The sequence below is a fragment of the Buteo buteo genome, chromosome 5 (assembly GCF_964188355.1).
Source record: "Buteo buteo chromosome 5, bButBut1.hap1.1, whole genome shotgun sequence".
Taxonomy (NCBI): Eukaryota; Metazoa; Chordata; class Aves; order Accipitriformes; family Accipitridae; genus Buteo; species Buteo buteo.
The window spans coordinates 43,500,505-43,520,625 of record NC_134175.1 but is presented as its reverse complement, the minus strand read 5'-3'; the positions used below and the strand labels follow the sequence as shown (position 1 = coordinate 43,520,625).

The window sequence follows — 20,121 nt, the reverse complement described above, 5'->3', positions numbered from 1 at the left end:
TATCTCAGATTAAGAAAATGTAATGGAAGAATGCCAACCTAAGTAAACATCAAGTTTATAGTGCCAGGCTCAGAACACTTTAAGGCATAAAGTACATGACCAGATAAATGTTAAACTGTATTTTGTGATGCTTTCCCTTCTGTTTCCATTCACAGATAATTTTGTTCTAATCTCCTTAAGGTACTGACTTACTTTTTTTGTTCATGGATATTTCAGAGCACTTTGCACAAGGCACTTTGATCACAGCAAGTTACTAGGTAGAGCGTCCTCCTAAAATCTAAGTACTAGGCTTTGTTCTGAGGGGGTCTTCACAATAGCTACATTAATGATTAATGCTCACTCAGCATGCTGCTGGTTTCCTCAGAGGGCCACATACTTCTCCCTTACTGGGGAACAAGTCAACAAATATTGTGGAAGGGCCCCAACACTGTTGCAAATGACAAAGGTGTCAGGATTGTTTACATCATCTACTAAGCTGTCATATACCTTAATGGCATCCCGCTCCACTGCCGGTGGCATAATATAAGATGGCTTGCCTTCAGTGTATAAGCCTGTTAATACATCAGCCTCAAACACATACATTTTAGAGTCTGTTTCCAACATATCTTTACCCTTGATTAGGCTTTTTGGGTTCCTTTTAAAATAGATGCCAGCTCCATATTTTTGTTCTGGAAAAACAAAGAAAAATATTTAGAAGAAAAAAAAAAAAGCCTTTAACAATTGGTTCTTTTGGGGTGGTAGTACTAAGAGACTGCTTCTTGATTCAATATGACATTTTATGTTACTGCTCAATGCATGCCATCCTTTTGGAAGTAAATTTGCATTAAGTGGCTCTAATGCTAGCACTGACCTCCCATTGAAATCATAAGCAATGACAGCTGATGGCCATTCTGATTTTACTGCTACTGCAGTAGTGACCATTCAGATTTAACTGTTAATCCAGTGATAGAAACATCAAGGTGTAATGTATTTATGTAAACACTTCAGTTATCATGTACTAGGATTCTGACAAGCACCAAAGAACGTAAGATTTTAGTAATGCAAACTACAAAAAAAGCTTTGAGATTTACAAGGAGAATACTGCATAAAATGCTATTACAGTATCATGGAAAAGTACAAAGAAATTAAATTAGACCATCATTCTATTTATTGCTTTGAAAGTGTGAAAATGGGCCATGTACATTGCATAGACAAGGAAAGGCAAATCTCCACTTTTTGAACGGTTTATTGCCTGAAATCCTGGCTCTGCATTTGACAAGCAAAACATCATGCCCTTCACCTGTTGCAGGATGAAGCGCTAAATGCTTATTCTTTCAATTTCTGAAAATATCTGTCTACTACAATATTACATAGACACCACAACTTTCTTCCTAACTCTACTATAGTTTGAATGGCAGCCTGCTCAGATTATCTGCTGTCTCTGATTGCACCTGATTTCAGCAGGAGTTTAGTAGTTAGAAATACCTTCCAGCCTCAGTTATTCTGCAATTCTTTTGAACATGCTTTAAAGCATCAAGCTGCTGAACGCATGTTCGCAGCAAGTAAATAAGGACATTTATTTTGTTGCATCACTCTTGAAAGAAAGTCAAACTTGGACATGGCATTGAGTGTATATTAACAATGCTGTCAACAGTGTCTGGGCTAGGCTAGGAATCCAGGCTTATCCTCCCAGAGCCTTACTGACTACGGTATCAGGAAGGAAAAACAGGAAAATCTTACTGTAGATAAAAAAAGTAAGATCATATGACTCTAAATGTGGGTAGGAAACAGTTCTTGTTTAGGAATGCCATTTTTTTCTGATTTTAATCCAACTTCAGTAGTCAGTCACTGTTCATTTTGATTAAAGATGCCAAAGCGAGTTATTACCTGTTGGTGGAGAATACATCCTGTGAAATCCAGTTTGGCACACTGAGCTACAGAACTGAGCTGGAACGTGCTGGTACAACTTGTGGGTTATTTTGGAGGTACCTTGGTTTTCCTCTATTTTTTTTTTCATTTGTTGGAATGCAGCAGATAAAAGAGGATTATGTATCTTTTCAATCTGTAACGTAAATAGTAGTGTAGTATAAGCAAACGGCAACCAATATCCATGAAATCCATGGGTGCTCTTGTTCTGGCTATGTTCTTCAATGCAAGAACATTTGATTTTGCTTATATGCATTGACTGTGTAGCAGTTAAGGTATCTGAAGTGTGCAACTGATCCACAGGAGAAGAACCATGCCACTATCCCATGCCTCTCATTGAAATCAGTGGGAATATATCCTAGTGTACTGATTCCCAGTACTTGAGTTGTGCTGAACAGATTGAATATCAACTATATGTATGTGAGAATAAGCTGTGTGGGTGCTTACGGCTTAATCTTGTAAAGAACTGTAAGGCACGGAGAACCTCAGCTCTTGATTGATCAAAATTTTACAGCTCTCAAGGCAAAAAAAGGTCTACAGATAAGAGGGGCTTTACGTTAGCTTGTCTCTCAAAAGCATGGCTGCATGCAGCATAACACCACACAGAACTTCAGGCAAATTGGCTACTTGGCAGCTCTCGCTGGCATACCTGACTCTACCAGTGGGCTAGTCACAGTTGCTATGGCAAAAGTCAGTACCAGGGGCCTGCAAGGCCTCTTCTCTAGCAACCTGCTCATGCCAGACTTCTGACTGCTCAGATAAAAACAAGCAGGTGCTGAAAGATGATCAAGCTTCTGCTCTCATAAAAGTAATTTGAGCTATGACCGATACTCAGTGCGGTATTCTTTCAAATTCTGATGTAGCTTTTGCTTTGAGACTCGACAAAGTCTTTAGTTCTGCAGATCAAGAAGCACTTGCTTTCATCTGATTGCTATTTGCTATTATTTCAAAGTTAAATACCTTTCTTGTATGAAAGGCAGTTTGGCACATGGCAGTCTGGTTTCCAGTTACCTGGTCTTAATTACTAGGTGCACAAATCCCTGCTTACAAACTTCTGTATTTCTCTGTGTTACACAGCCTCATCCTCCTCCCGTTCAGTAAAGCACTGATATCCAAGCAAGATCCCAGCTTCAACATGCTACTAATCAGATAACTCTGACAAATTCAGTTGCTAATTTTTGGTGTCAAGCTCACAAGAAGACAGAGACACTGCATTAGTGTCCTGGAATACTGTACTCATTCTAACATACCAATCTCATATTTCTCTAGAGTCCTGTAAAGGAACATTTGAAGCATGAAATAAAAGACAGAATATACAGTACAGTTAAAGGACTTCTCAGAATTTAACCACACTTTTTGAGTGATTATTTGAGTGATTATGTTTACTCCTAATAAAAAGTATTTTAAAGACTACATCTGTTTTAAGGATTAGGCTGATTTGATCTTAATTTTTAAAAGCAATATATTGAAGTAGTTTATCTGAGTTTTTTAAGCATGTTAAACATGTTAGTTCAACTGTATCAGCTGAGATTTAGCTTTTCCATGAATACCCTCTTTACCTTGAGAACATGAAGCCCAGCTTTTTCAAACTGTTTCTGTCTGTCTTTAAACTCCTGAAGGTGTGACTCCACCAGTGAAATCTCGACATGTTTAGTAGTATTTGTCTTGTGACGGTGTCCTTCTGAAAGCTGAGCTGCTTCTGGTTGGCCTGGATACAAATAAGGGAGTAAAATTTTCATACATCATAATAACTGAAGCAAAGGCAATGAGGAGGCATCCAATACTGTAGTTTGGTAGTTTAGTTAAGAAGAAAGAATGTTAAATATTCTCCAAAGTAATGCCAGAGGCTAATATTCAGAGGGACTGATTATTAATTTTTTCTACATTTATTAAAGAAAACCAGACAGAGAGGGAACCAAAGAAAAGCAATTTATCTTCTCCATTACATCTCTTGACAGCCCAACTTTCATATAATGGTATCTATATTGAATGACTATACAAACACAAGGAAAAGCTGATCACTCAGTAGCTTTTGTAATGCCACTAGTTCTATCAACTCTTAATGAAAGTCAAGGATTCTGCGGAACAAGTCCATTGGTGGGTCCTGCAACAGTGGTCCAGCTGTAGTTAGCCAAAGAGCTCAGCAAAGGTATATGTTAATTAAGTGCAAATTTTCTAAGTCTCCAGTGGCCAGGCTTTAATTTTAAGCTGTACTGGAGCTGGCTGTACAACAACAGCCAACCCCTGTATAAACTGTGCTCTGCTGGGAATATTGCCAAGTGAGTAACCAAAGCTAACAAATGGTCTTTCAGGGGCTCGTATGATAAAAGGACAGTAATATTGGTAATTAAAGCAATGCTCAGTATGTGTGTGAACTGAATGCAATTCTGTCCACTCTCAGCAATACATAGATATATATTGCTTCATACTTGACCTTATTTAGGCACTTGTTCATTTAATTAGTCACTTATTTACTTTACATACCCATTAAGTACAGCAGTTCCTCTTGTTTGTCTGTAATCTTCTCTTGCACACGAAGCAGTAGTTTTTCAGCTGTGAGCACGGCATCAGTCACAGCAGCAGGAGGGCCCCGAAATTCCAGTCTTGCTTTTCCATCTCTCACTTCTTCCCACATACATACACTAGAATGCTGCTCTCGAGATAGTTCTGCAAACTCATTTTTACCGAGGCTAAAAATGTAGTTGTTTTCAATAATAGCATAGTGACTTTTCTGAATTTGTACCACACTTTTGATCCATGATTCTGCTGCTTCCAATGCTGTACGTGTGTTCCCTTTAAGTTCAATAGCTGGTTCACTATTTGCAGTCTCTTTTACGCTTTGACTGCCTGACTCTGTACCTACAAGAAAGATTTTTTTTTTTTTTTTTTTTTTAATACAAGTGCATTGGAAGAGTGAAGGGCTTTCAAGTGCTGTCACAAATTCCTACATGTAATCCAAGATGTACAGTGCAAGGCAACATGCTACGCTTCTGGTACGCTCAGAACCCCCACCCCCCTGCAGAGTTTATTTGCCTTCTACTAAATAACTTTCAACAAGTTAGGCACTGACGATTTTTATGTTTGAAAAAATCTTACAAGGGACTGCCCAGTTCCATTCCTATTAATGTAAAAATGTGAAGCACTCACACATTTTTCCCTCCCCCTTTCCCGAAGACACAAATACTAAGTTTTTTTTAAAGGGATTTGATTTCAGATTCTCAAATCTGGAGTGCTCATTTACTTGAAATGCCCCTTCTGTTCATTACTTACTCAAATGGTCACTTCTGTTGTAATACTGCTTTTTTTCCAGTTTCTGTGCTGCTGAATAAAATTTTCTCTGGAAAACCTTGAAGGAGAAAAGTTTAGGAGCAGTTTGCAATCTCTGTTGTCAAATAAGCAATTTGTCTCTTCAAAACTCTGTTAGATAAGCAGTTTACAGCTGTAGTTACCTCCCCCCCCCAAATTCTGAAATCGTTGACAGCTGACATTTGTCAACATTTCCCAAAATTTTATTCCTGACAATATCAAGTGCATTTGTGTTCTACATCTCCTAAGGTAAGATACCTTACACGCTGAATGGCACCTTCACCACGTCTTTGTGGTTGTGGCATATCCGGAACTCATAGAACCACAGCAGGTAAAGGTATTCATTGCTTGCAGTTTAATGCTGATGAATCGTTACTTAGTTTTAAAACCCAGACTACTCCCCTGCCTTTACCCCAAAGCTCCTTTTCATGATCACGCAGGGAAAGCCTCTGAGAAGCGCTGCTCTGCTAGGTAGTGGATTTGGCATCTGGCAAATTGCCTTTCCTTTTTTTCAGCAAAAAGAGTTTCTGCTGTGCCCTGATTATCAAGGGATTAAGTGATGACCACGTAGCTGTTATACAGCTTCCTTCAGAGTTTCTGGGACTGTTACAGAACATGGATCTGATCTTAGAACCATAGAATGGTTTGGGTTGGAAGGGACCTTAAAGATCATCTAGTTCCAACCCCCCTCCACCTAGTTCTTGTACCCATTGAAAGAATGGATGGTCGAAGTTAATGGGAACAAAAGCAAACTCTGTACTTTTGTAATAGATGGCTATATAAAATAGTTGTGTATTAATCACATCAACCAAATATTCAACAGGTGGAAAATGGCACACTGCAGTTGAAATTATCCACTGTCTGCTTGCAACCCTTCTATCATGTTAGGTCATATAATGTGTTGATAGTATTTTGCCCTAGGAACTTCATACAAAAAAAAATTGGTTCAAAAAATTTCCTGAGGAGGAGTAAGTTTATTCCCTAATGAGTTAAGAGTAGACTCTTTCTTACAAATTTGCTGACCATCATGAGAATTTCAGAGCTCCCTCCCCTTATTATCAGACCACAGGGTGAAGACTTCTGGTTTAGTGAAAATAGAGATTTGTAAAAAAAAACTGTTAATGAGACTTAATGAGACAAATAGTTTCATAAAGGGACCTGCTGCTCACAAATGTTATAAGTAGTATAGAATTCAGATTATCTTAATTTGTAGTCATCTGTGGGAATATTTTTACAGACTTGGGTTTTCCTTATCGGTAGTTAGCAACAAATTTGTTACCTCATAGGCATTCTGGTCATCTGGGCAAAAGACAAACTGCACTTCTATCTTCTTCCCAGGGTATGTGCTGGCAAAATTTAAAACCCCTTCAATCATGATCTCTGCCACTATATCAACAGGCAGCTTTAACGACCAAATCTCATTTGCTGGAAAAGAAACTGAGAGAGCTGGCCAGTCCCCAAAGAAATGCAGGCATCTTGTCACTGCAGCTTTGAATGCCTGCAGAAAAAACAAGTGTTTTAATCCTCACATCACTCAACATGAAAATCAATTATAATCCAATTTAACTGATCATCACCTCACACAGTAACACCCTGTGGTGGTATTGCGGCCATACAATGTGCAGTACAAGCTCACAGGGCAGATTATACCCTTTTGTTATTATGACTTCCTTGTAAGACAAAGAATGTCTAAGATTAGACTTAAGTTCATCTTGAAGAGCTGAACCCCCTTTTTGCAGCAGTCCTCTTGAAACCAGAGTGTAAGGCTCACCATTCACAGACACAGAATTAATGATAGCTGTAGTCTGAAAGAAAAGAGTGCAAAGTTTCAGTATACTTCAAGTTTACTATTTGCAAGCTTTGCTACTATAGAGAGCACTCTTGCTAGGAACAATTCTTTTGACTGCAGCAGATCAGCTGCTTGAAAGATTCTCTTACCACTTACTACTAAGGGCAGTGCTGGAATGCATCAAAGTATGCACCTTCTAGTTGCAGTAGATGCACACATTTTTTTCAGAAACCAACAGCATGCATAAGACCTGTTCAAGTCATCAGAGTGAATTCAACAGAATTATTACCACAGCTATAGAACTGACACATAGGCATCTTATCAAATGCAATTCTGCAGCCAATTATCAATGAGCAGGAGAGAACTATGGCTATGTCTGCTATCGCAGCCCACACAGATGCTCCCCATGTTAGGGCAGCAAGCACTCATCACCGAACTAGTGGGGTTAGTGCACACAGGGGAACTGCAAAGCTATGGTTGCTTCCAATTCCCAGCGGAAACAGCAGATTCCTGTAGTAGGTCTTCTGTATTTCAAATTAAATATGTAAAATGCAAAACACTTGTTTACAGAATGCTGATAACAGCAGTAATTGTTCTAACTTAAATTGCTGAAGATTATCTAAAGATACAAGACTTTGGAGCATATTCTTCTCATAGTCTTGAAGGCATGTGGTATCTTTCAGTGCTGTAGAATTGGTTGATAAAATTCCCCACAATTTCAACTTTGTGATCCTTTGCTCTCAGGTGAAAAAAAAATGAACTTCCTGTTCAATTAAGATACTCTTTTAAAAGTTAAGACTTTTTTTGATACAGTGTTTGCTAAAAGCAAATGCCATTCCTGTGATGTAGCTTCCAGTCCAAGAGCTCTGTTGGATTCCTATGACTAAGCTCATATATTTTGCATCAGATTTTCTAGCTAAAAAGTTAAATGAATCAATTTAAATGATGCACTGTTTAAAGGTAAGGTGCACATCATCTGTATAAGTTATTTTCAGCTGTTTCAGTGTTTGCTGAGTAACTCCAGTAGTGGTATCTATGAGAACATAAATTACAGGAAAAAAGGCAAGGCAAAAAATAAGAGTAGACTTCTAGGGAATGCATGACAAAATGTGAACTCCCACGATGTTTTAAGAAGATAAACATTAACATAGGGATATATTATTATTAATCATCCAATCTTTAGCTGCTTCCTATTATACCATAACAGAATGTATATAAAAAAGAAATAAAAACATTCTAATATTTAATACCCATTTAGAAAAAACCCAACTCCTTACCACTATAATTTATTTACCATTTGTAAATTCTTACCAGGCAGAGAAGATAACTATTTAGTGGACCAATACAACATCTGAACGCTTGGGCTCCAAATCCTGCAAAGAGTTGGAGGCAACTCCATGTCCAACGTACTACAGGACAGACTTACCTTCTGCTCTTCAAGGAGTCCTCTTACCATGCGCAAGCGAATGCCTTCATATTTGATGAAAGCTGAAGGCTGACTTGGTGAAACTGGAAGTGTTTCCTGAAGTGAACTGGTATCACCCAGAAACTCTTCACAGGCCTTCTTCATTTCTGCAACTGTAGGCTCATAAATGTTCACCAGGCGGATTTCCCTGAGACAGCTTGGTGGACTTGCCTCAACAAATTCCCTTATGGCCATTACAATCACTTGAGCACACAAACGGAGCGGGAAGCCAAAAATACCTGAACTGACTGCTGGGATAGCCACAGACTTTATAGTGTTTTCTGGAGCACTAACGTACTTCAGAACATTCACAATAGCTTCCTGAAGTAGGTCACAACACCTTTCATTTTCATAAGTAGTCCACCTTGGACCAACTGCATGAATTATCTTCTTACAAGGAAGCTTCCCTCCACCTGTCACAGCTATTTTGCCAGTTGTGAGTTTCCCATGCCTTTCAATATGAAGATTGCTTTCCTCTTGTATTTCTGGCCCTCCAGCATTCACAAGGGCTAAAGCAAGGCCTCCTCCATGATCTAGATATTCATTGGCTGCATTCACCAAAGCATCGGCCTTGTGTCTTGTGAGATCATCCTTACAAACACAAATGTCAATTCCCTGCTTTAGTTTTTTCCTGTATACTTCAACAGTACATTTTGGACTTTTGAAGGTCAACATACAAGCAAACTTTCTGGAAATGAGATTACTTAGACAGTCCTTTCTTTTCTCAAGAACTTCATAGGCATCTTTATTGATGGGGATCATCAAGCTGTCCTCGTCCATTACCATGCTTGGCCCTAGGATACAGAATAATATAAAGTGAAATCCAATATATTACTGTCAAAACATTGCTTTTTATATAGAAGTGTGGTTTATAGCTCTCAATTTTATCCTACTGCCATTACGTACCAATATTTTTTGGCATAGTCTGATCTCTCTCCTCTTCTCATAGGCTTAGAAAGCCCAACTAAGCAAAGAAAGGCACTAAAAGATGACAATAACAGTATCACTGTGCCTGTAGTGACTTGAGGGTTTGGGTTTGTTTTGCTGTTTACCTGAGGAGGAAGCTTGGCTAAGATGTGTCTCCTCCTGCTACTTGTTCTCTCTTTCTCTTTCCTACTGTTTATTTTCCCCACCATTAGACTGGCACAACCATTGTCAGGGACATATTCTTAAATGAATCAGTGACATAAACTGAATTAAAAAAACCCACAAAACCACACCACAAAACTTAATTTGATTTAGAGCACCAACCTCAAAGACTGGTGCAGCAGCACAGCTGAATGGGCTGAGAATAAATGGTGAGAAGGAGCAAAAAGGAGCAGACAAGTGTGAGAGGAATGTCTTTGAAACAGATGCTGTAACAGGGCTTTATTAACTGGCTGCAGTGCCATCATGATGCTGTGCTGCATTTGCCACTAAAACTCCAGCTGAGAAAGCAAATGTGAAAAGCCATGCCATAATCGGGGCTTCAAAATGCTTGAAAAGGCAGAAAACACCACTTCTCCCTCTCTGAGCTTGTGTTGCCGAGAGGGCTGAAGCCTGCCTCTGCCCTCTCCAGGGCGTTCTTGGCATTTTGTTACCGATTTCCAGCAAGGTCCAAGGGTGAGTACCCTAAGCCTTTGCAGAGTCAGTGACTCACAGTCACATCAGCAGAGGAACACTTGCCGATGTGTTCATTTAACTGTGCCAGAGAGATCTCATGATAAGCTTTGTGGCCCTTTAACTCTGTGGCCCTTCTTTGGTCTGCACTTAAAGCCCACAAGCAAGTTCTTTCTTTGTATAGAACTTAAGAATTCAGAAGTGCTTTTTAAACCACTTTTTTTTAGGGAGCAAAAATAATGGTAAAGAGTGGGACAGTTTGTATATTATCATTATGGCTATACAGCCCTCTCCTAGCAGATGTCAGCAGTACTATATGCAGTAGTTATGTTAATGAGTGTAAATCAATTTGTACGAGTTTAATCAAATTTTCCTCCAGGGTATGCTACCTGCTTTTATAAAAAGAGAGTCTAACGTTTTGCACTTATAAAGTAGACACACCGATTCATCAAAACACCTCTGAGCTCGTACTTTTAAAAGAGAAATGCAAGCAAATCCTGCTGAAGTAACAAATAATGTTGATTCATAACCGTGTCTAATTGACATGTTTCGTGTCGCTTTTGGCTATTCCACATTGACGTTTTCCAGTTTGCTGGCTGCAGCTGGCAATTTTCATCTCAAATACAGGAACACACTTCGCAGGTGGCTAAATGGGAGGCTTACCTAAACCGCTCTTCTCTTCCGAGGTCCCTGGGCTGTAACTCTATTGTAAAAAAAACGGGAAAGAGAAAATACACGCGCATTACTGCCTGACGGGCTGCGTTCCTACAGGAGCGGTTCTGTTGCAAGCGAAACAGGCGTCGGCGCCGCCACCTTCCCCCAAATTTGTAGGAAGTTTCCGGGTATTTAAAACGCTACTCAGAGCTGAAATTGCAGCTACCGGACCGCCACGAAGCCCCGCAGAGCCCGGCCCGGCCCGGCCCGTCGCGCTGGGGCACTTCCAGCCGCAGCTTCCCCGGGCCCCTGAGGGAGCTGCTGCCCAGCGGAGACCCAGCCCCGGCCCCTCGGGCCCTCCCCTCCGCCCCGCTTCTCTTACCTGCAAGATCCCCATTAACCGGAGGAGTGCGGCGCGGCCGTCTCCCCTTCAGCGCCGGGAGCGGGAGGAGGGTCCGGGGCGGGGAACCGCGGCCCCGAGCGGCGGAGCGGGAAACGAAAGCGAAAGCGGGCGGAGGCAGGCATCATGGCGGCGGCGCCGGTGCTGGTGCGGCTCTGTCCCGCGCCCGACGCCGGCGAGAAGCCGATGCTGAAGCTCCAGAGCTACTTCCAGTCAGGGAAGCGGTCGGGGGGCGGCGAGTGCGAGGTGCGGCCGGGCCCCGAGCCCGGCACCTACTGGGTGCAGTTCCAGCAGGAGCGAGGTACGGGCTGAGGGGAGAAGGGGCTGGGGCGGGCGGGCGGTGCGGCTCGGCGTGCCCCCGCCGCCGGCTCTGAGGGGATGAGGGGGCGGTTGAGCCCCGGGTGCCGGGGGCGGTTAAGCCCCGGGTGCCCGGGGTGGGGAGGGGGGGGGGCTGTTCGCACGCAGGTCCCGCAGCTCTGTGAGGGGGCGGCAAATGGCCGCCCAGGGCACCATCTTGCTGCCCTACGCAGTGGGCGGGCGGGCAATGGGCAGGTGGTCTCTGTGGCCGCTTGTAGCCATCAAGTTTTCAGGTAACCTTATCAGACTTATCTGCCTGTCCCCACGTTACCGCAGATAAGAAGAGCGTGGAATCCCGCGTGGATCACGTCTTGGAAATCGGTGCCAGACGCCTGAAGGTAGTCATCCAGCCGGGAGAAGGGGACATGAGCAAGAGCCAGTTCACAGAGCAGGCCTCCGCCAGCCACCCCGTCCCTTCCAGCTCTTCCCCACCTCAGCAGGAGCAGCAGGCGGCCAAAGGCCACGGAGACACGGCAAGAGAAGTCCTTACCCAAAAGGTACATCAGGAAGAGAAGTAACAAGCAGTTACTGCACAACCTGCCTCGCTTGTCGTTCCACGAGGCTTTTGCATTGCTTTGTGTTGCGCTCCAATATTTCATGCCAAGCAAATGTCACTTACATTGTCTTAGTCAAAAAAATGGGGGCAAGGAGCGACTTTTGAGCGCTGGACCATGCAGGTCATCCACATACGTTAACAGGCAGCACATTCTCCAGCGTGGCTTTGGCGCATGCCACCCACTGCTCCCCAAAGAGGCACCCTGGCAGGTTTCGGGGGATAGTATGCACCAAGGACTGCTCCCAAAAGGTGGAAGAACTGTATGAGATTTGCATCCCTTCCTGCTACGCAAACCTCTAACACTATTTCAGCATGTTTTGCACCTTCAAACAGCCCTGACTACTTCCATCCCTTACCTCAGTGTTAAAAAAATCTGCTCTGATGGGATGTAGCACAGCAAACATTATTTCAGACACTTTGAACTAAAAGATATGCAGAAAAGAAAAGATCAGCTGTGTGTTAGGGACATGGGGAAGGGCCAGGCTATGTGTTTCGTGATGTGGATGTGGCTCTACTGAGACACTGGTATCTGGCCCAGAGGGTTTACTCTGTTTTGCATAGTAGCATAGATGTAGCTTTTGAGGTATAGCATGTGCTAACGTAGTGGTTATCTGCCATTTGTAGCACTATACTGCAAATTTCCTTACCCTTCTGTCTGTGCAAAGTAGAGATGTGAACGTATTTGTTACCATTTTTCAGAATCCTCTTTTCTACCGTAACCCTGAGTTGCTAAAGCATGACTTTTGGAATTTTTTTAAAGGAAGATAGTAAGAGAAAACTAGAAATTCTAATTAAAGAGCAATGTAATATCATTTATACGTGCTGTTAAAACATGTTGTGTCTCGGTGACCCGACAGTAAGGGGACAGACAGGTTCTTTTGGGGATCCTTGGCAGAATGATGATGGCACTAAGTTTTAGTTACAATTAAGGCTTTATTTTTTTTTAAACAGGATTTTATGATTAGCATAGCATAGAATTAATGATCAGAACAGCACAGGATTTCTACAAGCAGAACCAGTGTAGTACAATTTTATAAGTAGCGTTTGTCGTGGTTTAACCCCAGACGGTAACTAAGCACCACGCAGCCACTCACTCAATCCCCCCGTACCCAGCGGGATAGGGGAGGGAATCGGGGGGAAAAAAAAGGTAAAACTCATGGGTTGAGATAAGAACAGTTTAATAGAACAGAAAGGAAGAAACTAATAATGATAATAGTAACAATACTAAATTGACAATAATAATAAAAGGATTGGAATATACAAAACAAGTGATGCACAATGCAATTGCTCACCAGTCACCATGTGATGCACAATTAGTTCCCGAGCGGCAGTCCCTCCCAGCCCCACTCCCCCCAGTTTATATACTGGGCATGATGTCGCATGGTATGGAATACCCCTTTGGCCAGGTTGGGTCAGCTGCCCTGGCTGTGTCCCCTCCCAACTTCTTGTGCCCCTCCAGCCTTCTTGCTGGCTGGGCATGAGAGGCTAAAAAATCCTTGACTTAGTCTAAACACTACTTAGTGACAACTGAAAACATCAGTGTGTTATCTCCATTCTTTTCATACTGAACCTGAAACATAGCACTATACCAGCTACTAGAAAGAAAATTAACTCTGTCCCAGCCGAAACCAGGACTGCATAGCACTGAATTTTATAGCACAGCTTAGCTTATGGTTTCTAATCACCTGGACCCTCTGCAGATCACGTCAAATCTTAAGACTTGGATTGCTGTATCAATATAACAATCATAATCTAAACTTGAAAAACACATAAAAGAATATGAGTCATTCACTCAGTCCTCCAGAGGATGGTGGAGGTGTCCCTGGCCACCGGGGGATCATGGGTCTCACTGTCCAGCAGCAGATGCGGCCCAGGTTCCCACTTAGGACTTGTAACTGCTTGATTTTGTAGACAGCACTCTGCATGCTGTTAAGCTTCCCTGTCTGTGATGGGGTCATCACCACCTGGTTGGCAGAGTGCCTGGGACCTTCAAGGCCAGTAAGGAGGGGAGTAGTTGGCCTGGTGCCCAGGAACCTTGAGGATGATAGGGAGGGGAAGAAGAAATCTGTTTGCTTCATCGACTTGGTGCACAGGACCTTCAGGGCCTGATAATGAGGGGAAAAGGGACTCATATGTGAGCAGCTCAGTCACAGAGAATGGCCCTTTGCCTTATAAAGTGGCGTTAGTTATGCTAACCATGTTACTAGAGGTCAGGAGCAGAGGGTAGTAGTCACAGTCTCAAACTAAGTAGCAAAGTTACTGTCTTTGTTCCTGCAATGCTGATGACATTAACAAATTTCGTTTTTGCTGCTGACTTAGAAGCAGATTGCTTTACTTACATGTGTGGAATGTCAGTATACACGACATAAAAGAAACACTGTGTGCAAATGTGTCTATAGTAATCTGGCCCTACCGAGATGTACAAATACTCAAAATATAGAAGCAGCAAGCAGAGAACCTCAGGAAAAACAAATATTGATATCTTCTTGTCTTCTTTTTAGATCTTTCTTACAGTATCTGCAACTTTGAATACCAGTATGTTCACTGAACAGCAAAGAGAAAAAATTGCCATTATATGTCCAAATTTAAAAAGAGAAGGAAATCCTGATGTTGATGGCTCTGAGAAACTGACAGGAGATTTTACAGATATTGAAAAAGCTTATCACTACTTTAAGGATATCCTTGCAGGCAATGACCCAAACCATGATTTTTCACATTCTGAAAGTAAGAATGGTTTGAAAGATGAAAATGGTCTGAATAGTGAAGAAATGCATGAGCTTACAGTTCCATCAGCTCTCTATGAATATTTCAGTCATGCCTGCAAAGAACAAATCAAAGTACTACATGAACGTTTTGGAGTGTGTATAAGAAGTAAAGATCATAACAATGGAACCACATCAGTATGCTTCACTTCTGATAAAAGTCCTCCATCAATACAAAGAGCTAATGATTTTTTTATCAGAACTTTTCAGAAAAGTGTAGAAGATCTGAAACAGGAAAAAATTCCCGTAACAAACAGTTACACATTAAATGAGACAATAATGAAATTAAATGCTAGGTATAATAATCTTCTTGCCAAAGAGGAAGGGAATCAGTTGCTACTCCGTGGTCCAGCCAGTGAGATTTTAGCTGCCAAAAAATTTCTAGCAGAGGAAGGTGAGAACAGTCAAGCTGAAAAGAATATGAAAATATCATCTGAATGGTACAAATACAGGAATGGAATTGAAGTTGATGCTTCTGTATATAAATTGCTGGAAACAATATTAAGCAAAGAAATTGAAGACATTAAAGACAAATTTGATACGGTAATAGAAAAGAAAGACAGTTCACATGGCCAGAAGATGGTTATAATATTTAGGCCTAGGATCAAAACTGCTGATATTTCCTCACATGCTACTGAAAGTTTCATCAATGCATTTCAGAGTGCCTTTGCAATGCTAAGAGAAAAACTCATCAGCTTGAAGCTTTCAGAAGGTCAGAAGGAAAGATTAAATATGCTACTCGATGGAAAACTATTAGAAGATCTGCATGTAAAACTCACGAAGAAGGAAGACAAATTCATCTTAAGTGGTTTACCAAAATATATTTATGCTGCTGAAAAGCACATTATGAACCTTATCACTGAAGACTCAACACAAACTAAAAATTGGACACCACTGTTCTCTGATCTCAGCTATCAAGAAGCTACAGGACCATCTGCGAAGAAAGACAACAGCAAGCAAAAGAATGATCTTCCTTCTAAAGAACAGTCTAAGGCAAAGACAGAAGAAGAAGACAAAGATGTGTGTCCTATTTGCATGGAGAGAATTAATAATAAGGAAATACTGAGAAAGTGTAATCATGCATTTTGCAAAAGTTGCATCGACCAGGCCATGACTTATAAGCAAACTTGTCCTGTTTGTAATACTGTCTATGGACTCATGAAAGGAGACCAACCAGAGGGAACAATGTCAACTAGAACAGTGTCTTCATCTCTTCCTGGTTATCCCAAGTGTGGTACTATTGAGATTACCTATAGTATGTACGGTGGTATTCAAACCGTAAGTATATTTACAGATTCATAAAAGATATTTTTCCCACAACAAAACCAATACTGAGTATAAAATTAACTATTTTTCCATCATTTTAATGCATGTCCAGGAGAGACATTTCTTTCTTCTGTACAAATCTGCAAGTATTTAATTCAGTGTTTTTGGGTGCAATAAAGTAATATGGTAGGAATTAAACAGTCAAATGGTAGCCCTCCATTTTATATGCACCAGGACAGAGCTACCTGTCTCAAAGTTGTACTCTGGGAGTAACTGAACTGAAATCTATGGAGTGATACCATATAAACAAAATCTTGTGAGTATGATGAGGATTCTCTGAGACATTCTTCTAGCTGCTGAAGCCAATGGACAAAAATGAATAGCGAACTGTCTTATAAGCTTTCCAGGAGAGAAATCAGCTTATGCTATGTGCTTAAAGTCATGACACTAGGACTGAAAATGGGATAAATTAAAAAGTTAAGGGTGGGGTGACGTGCATTTTGGAAAGCAAAGAGGAAAAAACAAATTTAAAAATAACAATGGATGCATGAGTGATGACAAGAAAATGTGAATGAAACTTATATGAAAGAAATTGTCTATCGACAGAAAAAACACCTCAAAATCAGTCGTCAGTCATCCTATGTCCTTCTGAATCAAAGACAGGGTAAAAAGTATTGCGAAAGCTGGGATGTGTAATTTTCATGCTTTCAAAGCATTTATGATGTACAATGTGGTTTTGTTTTGTTTTTCTACAAAACAGAGCAACCATCCAAACCCAGGGAAACCTTATTGTGCAACTTCTCGAAGAGCATATTTACCTGACAATAAGGAAGGGCGAGAAATTCTGCAGCTCCTCAGAAGAGCCTTTAACCAAAAATTGATTTTTACAGTGGGGCAGTCATGTACTACTGGTGCAAAAGGTGTTATCACATGGAATGATATTCACCACAAAACTTCTACAGCTGGAGGACCTACAAAGTAAGTAGTCTTCTCTTTATGTAGTTGTATTGCTACTCAGATGTGTCAGGAAGGCTACCCTGAATATTTTCCACATTAGAGCTTTCAGATTTTGTCACTAACAAAGCAATTGTGGAATGCTCTATGCATCCACGCTTGAATCACCTTCACCAATTTGGACATATGGAACAAGCATGAGTTTATTCTTCTGTTGCCCCTCAGGCCACTCTTTCACCAGTGAGTTGTGTAAAGCACTTACTCAGTTAATAACTGCTCTGATTAGAAACTACTTCTAGTACAGGACAGGACAGCAAGCTCTTGATAGCAGCTAAGGTTGGACTCCTGATCGCGGAGTCTTGTGTTACCTGCTATTTTGCACCAAGAGGTCCGGGTCCATTATCCCAGTAAAGATAGCACTCAGGCTCTGTAAAATATGATTTGAAATTCTGCTTATTAGAGTTAACAGCAAGAAGGAAGAGATTGTAGTATACATATGGTTATGTTCTTTTAGATGCTAGGAACCCCGGGTTGCACAGCATTCAGTGGGCCTCCGACCAGAGCACAGGATGCTGTACCAAACCCGTCCATAGAAAGGGTTACCCCATTTTGGTCATTCAAGCTATTACAGGATTTTCTTAGGGGAAGACAACTCTATTCAGCATTTCTTGAGGACTTGCTGCACTTCTAGATAAAGGCAAGGACATGCAGGTGGCATAATCACCGTTACCGGGTCGGAGCTGCCTGCAGCACCTCTCTTGGAGTGAAGTGGCTGAGTCTGTCATGCAGCCATGGGATGAGCACAGCACAACACAGGCCTGAAGGCCTTGCTGCGCGTGCTGCATGGCGCAGCACAGTACGGCACAGGCCTGAGCCTGCCCCGGTTAACTGTTATGTGGATCACTAACTCCTCAATGTATAATGGTCTTCCGGTCAGGATCACTACGTTCCACCCCTTAATGCACATACAACTGACCGTTCTTAAAGATACGATTAACTACAGATTATATCAGTAAACTGTTTGGCTCCTGGAAAAAAATCTTACAGAGACAAAAGGGATGCTTGGAACAGTCCTTCCAAGCTTGCAGCCTTTTAGGGGCAGGTGTCTTCCTGCAAGCTCTGAAGATTTGTATCTAGATCCTCCTTCCTGGGCTAGGATCAGAAAAGAGCAAAAAGTATGAGTTTTACTTTATCCCCACCTCTGCTCAAATGCTCTCCCTAGTTATCGCTTGCTTCATATGCACTTTTGGTGATGCGCTACTTAGAATCCGGAGGTGCCATTATAGTTGTGTTTTGAATGCTTACTTGGATATGCTTTGGATCTGATTTTCAGAAAGATGCATACCCAAGCGCCCTATCATTTTCAAGTGACACAGCAGGCAGCTTTGTAAATCAAGTTCTTAACGTCAGTTTGGACAACCAAATTCAGCAGCTCCTTTTCTTAAATTTTTAGATTTACCCTGTCTGTACTGCCTCTCTGACCTGCAAAATAGGGTCTGTTTCCTCTATAAAGAAAGAAGTGCATGCAATTTGTAACGTGTTTTAAGAGATTTTAATGAGAAGGTTCTGTAGAACTGTCGAGTGGTTCATTGCAGAAATAACCCCAAATTCTTTCCCTCTTCTCCTAGTTTTGGTTACCCTGATCCTGATTATTTGAAGCGGGTTCGATCAGAATTGAAAGCAAGAGGAATTGAATAAAGAAATTTATCAACCATCAGCTCTTAGGTGTAATAACTAAACATGTAGCAGTTAATTTACTATTCAAGCCCTAAGAAGAAAGAAGTTACTTTGTTCAACCGCTGTACTTAAATCACTTGTATTTTGCAGTCAGCTAAGAAAAGTAATCTTTTTTCATCAAACAATACATGTTTTTTTTTACACATCATTTACTTCCTTGACTAATGTTTCCCTCTATGAGTAACCTTTACAGAATTTGGGTCTTGTGAGTGCAGCATCAGTACTTGTTGCACTCGTCGAGTATTAAATTGTGTATCTTATTTTACCAGTGGATCTGATCTGCACTTTTTCCCACAAGTCTTCAGTCTGACCACCAAAACCGATAGATCCACTACTAGATTGTATTCGATCAAATACTTACTTTAGCTTTGTGGTATTATGTCTGTCATCATGGACGGCATCATGTAACCCATCTGCTGGAAAATTTTTATGCAGCTGTTATAGTGTCAGCTGTGATCAGGCTATGATCTTTTGCTTCTTTTCCTTTTCAGGGCAGAAATGGCATTAGTGGTTTGGGTTTTAAATATGAAATTAGCATGGATAATGTATGAGGGGGTACATGGATGCTGCTGTATTTTTAACCCCATGAAAGTGCTGAGTGCTCAGAGCCACATTGGAGCAAATGGGAAGTAACAGTGTCTGTGGCCATCTTTGATAGCCTTCCATCATGCTTAAGCTTAAATAAAACCTTTAAGTCAGCTTTGCAACTATAAAAACTATATTCTTCCCATTGTTTCCAGTATATATGTATAAAAAACGTATCTATATATGGTTTAAATTGTGTTATAAAGATACTTTGTTATTACTCTGCGCTGTCTAAATAGCCTGCTAATTACCTCTGTGGTAGTGTGAAACATAGCTTTCACTTAATGCAGCCATAATTGTTAGTGAGTTAAAGAAAAATTGTTAGGCTACCGAATATAACTAATAAATAAAATATAAAGATACCATCTGCTCAGTTCTGCATTTTCTATTCAGGGTCTTCCTCCTGTTTTAGATACGTATAGTTGTACATTTTTTTAAATTTAGGATCTTCCCACCAGCACCATGATCTGGACCCTACGCCGCTTTTTTTTTTAAGATTCCCACGTTGTGAATAGGCAGTACTACTTTACCACCTTGATTTTCAGATTTCTTAGTATTGGTCACTGTTTGGCTTCCATGTGAGTTGGGACGTCTTTCCTTCTATGGTTTTGTTTTACTGTATTTGTTTTCACATTTTAACACTATTTTACATTTCCTCCCTCTTCTGTGCAGTAAGATACCAACATTCCAGTTGTTTCTAAATGACCGTCCTTTTCTGCACACTGAAACAAGCTGTGAAGATCAAATCTCCCCAACTTCTTTTGGTCTCTCCTTTCACTTTCTGTC

The 20,121-nt window shown here is 41.1% G+C and overlaps 2 protein-coding genes across 3 annotated transcripts; one reads left to right on the top strand and one right to left on the bottom strand.

Annotated features, from left to right (window-relative positions):
- Positions 1–9: 9 nt before the first annotated feature.
- Positions 10–11,222, bottom strand: PARP9 (poly(ADP-ribose) polymerase family member 9). Of its 2 annotated transcripts, XM_075028851.1 has the most exons (10): positions 11,101–11,211; positions 10,728–10,767; positions 8,427–9,259; positions 6,789–7,016; positions 6,491–6,709; positions 5,176–5,251; positions 4,390–4,764; positions 3,465–3,613; positions 1,867–2,041; positions 10–668 (listed from the first exon to the last, which is right to left on the bottom strand). In XM_075028851.1, exons 1-10 carry the CDS (start codon positions 11,113–11,115, stop codon positions 361–363), a joined length of 2,418 nt encoding a protein of 805 aa, XP_074884952.1. In that variant the 5' UTR covers positions 11,116–11,211; the 3' UTR covers positions 10–360. The 2 variants fall into 2 exon arrangements, with proteins under 2 accessions (XP_074884952.1, XP_074884953.1); XM_075028852.1 differs by lacking the exon at positions 10,728–10,767 and having other exon boundaries at positions 11,101–11,222.
- On the top strand, positions 11,168–19,694 carry DTX3L (deltex E3 ubiquitin ligase 3L). The gene is made up of 5 exons (XM_075028854.1): positions 11,168–11,419; positions 11,752–11,972; positions 14,533–16,071; positions 16,820–17,037; positions 18,642–19,694. Exons 1-5 carry the CDS (start codon positions 11,245–11,247, stop codon positions 18,709–18,711), a joined length of 2,223 nt encoding a protein of 740 aa, XP_074884955.1. The 5' UTR covers positions 11,168–11,244; the 3' UTR covers positions 18,712–19,694.
- The last annotated feature ends 427 nt before the right edge of the window (positions 19,695–20,121 follow it).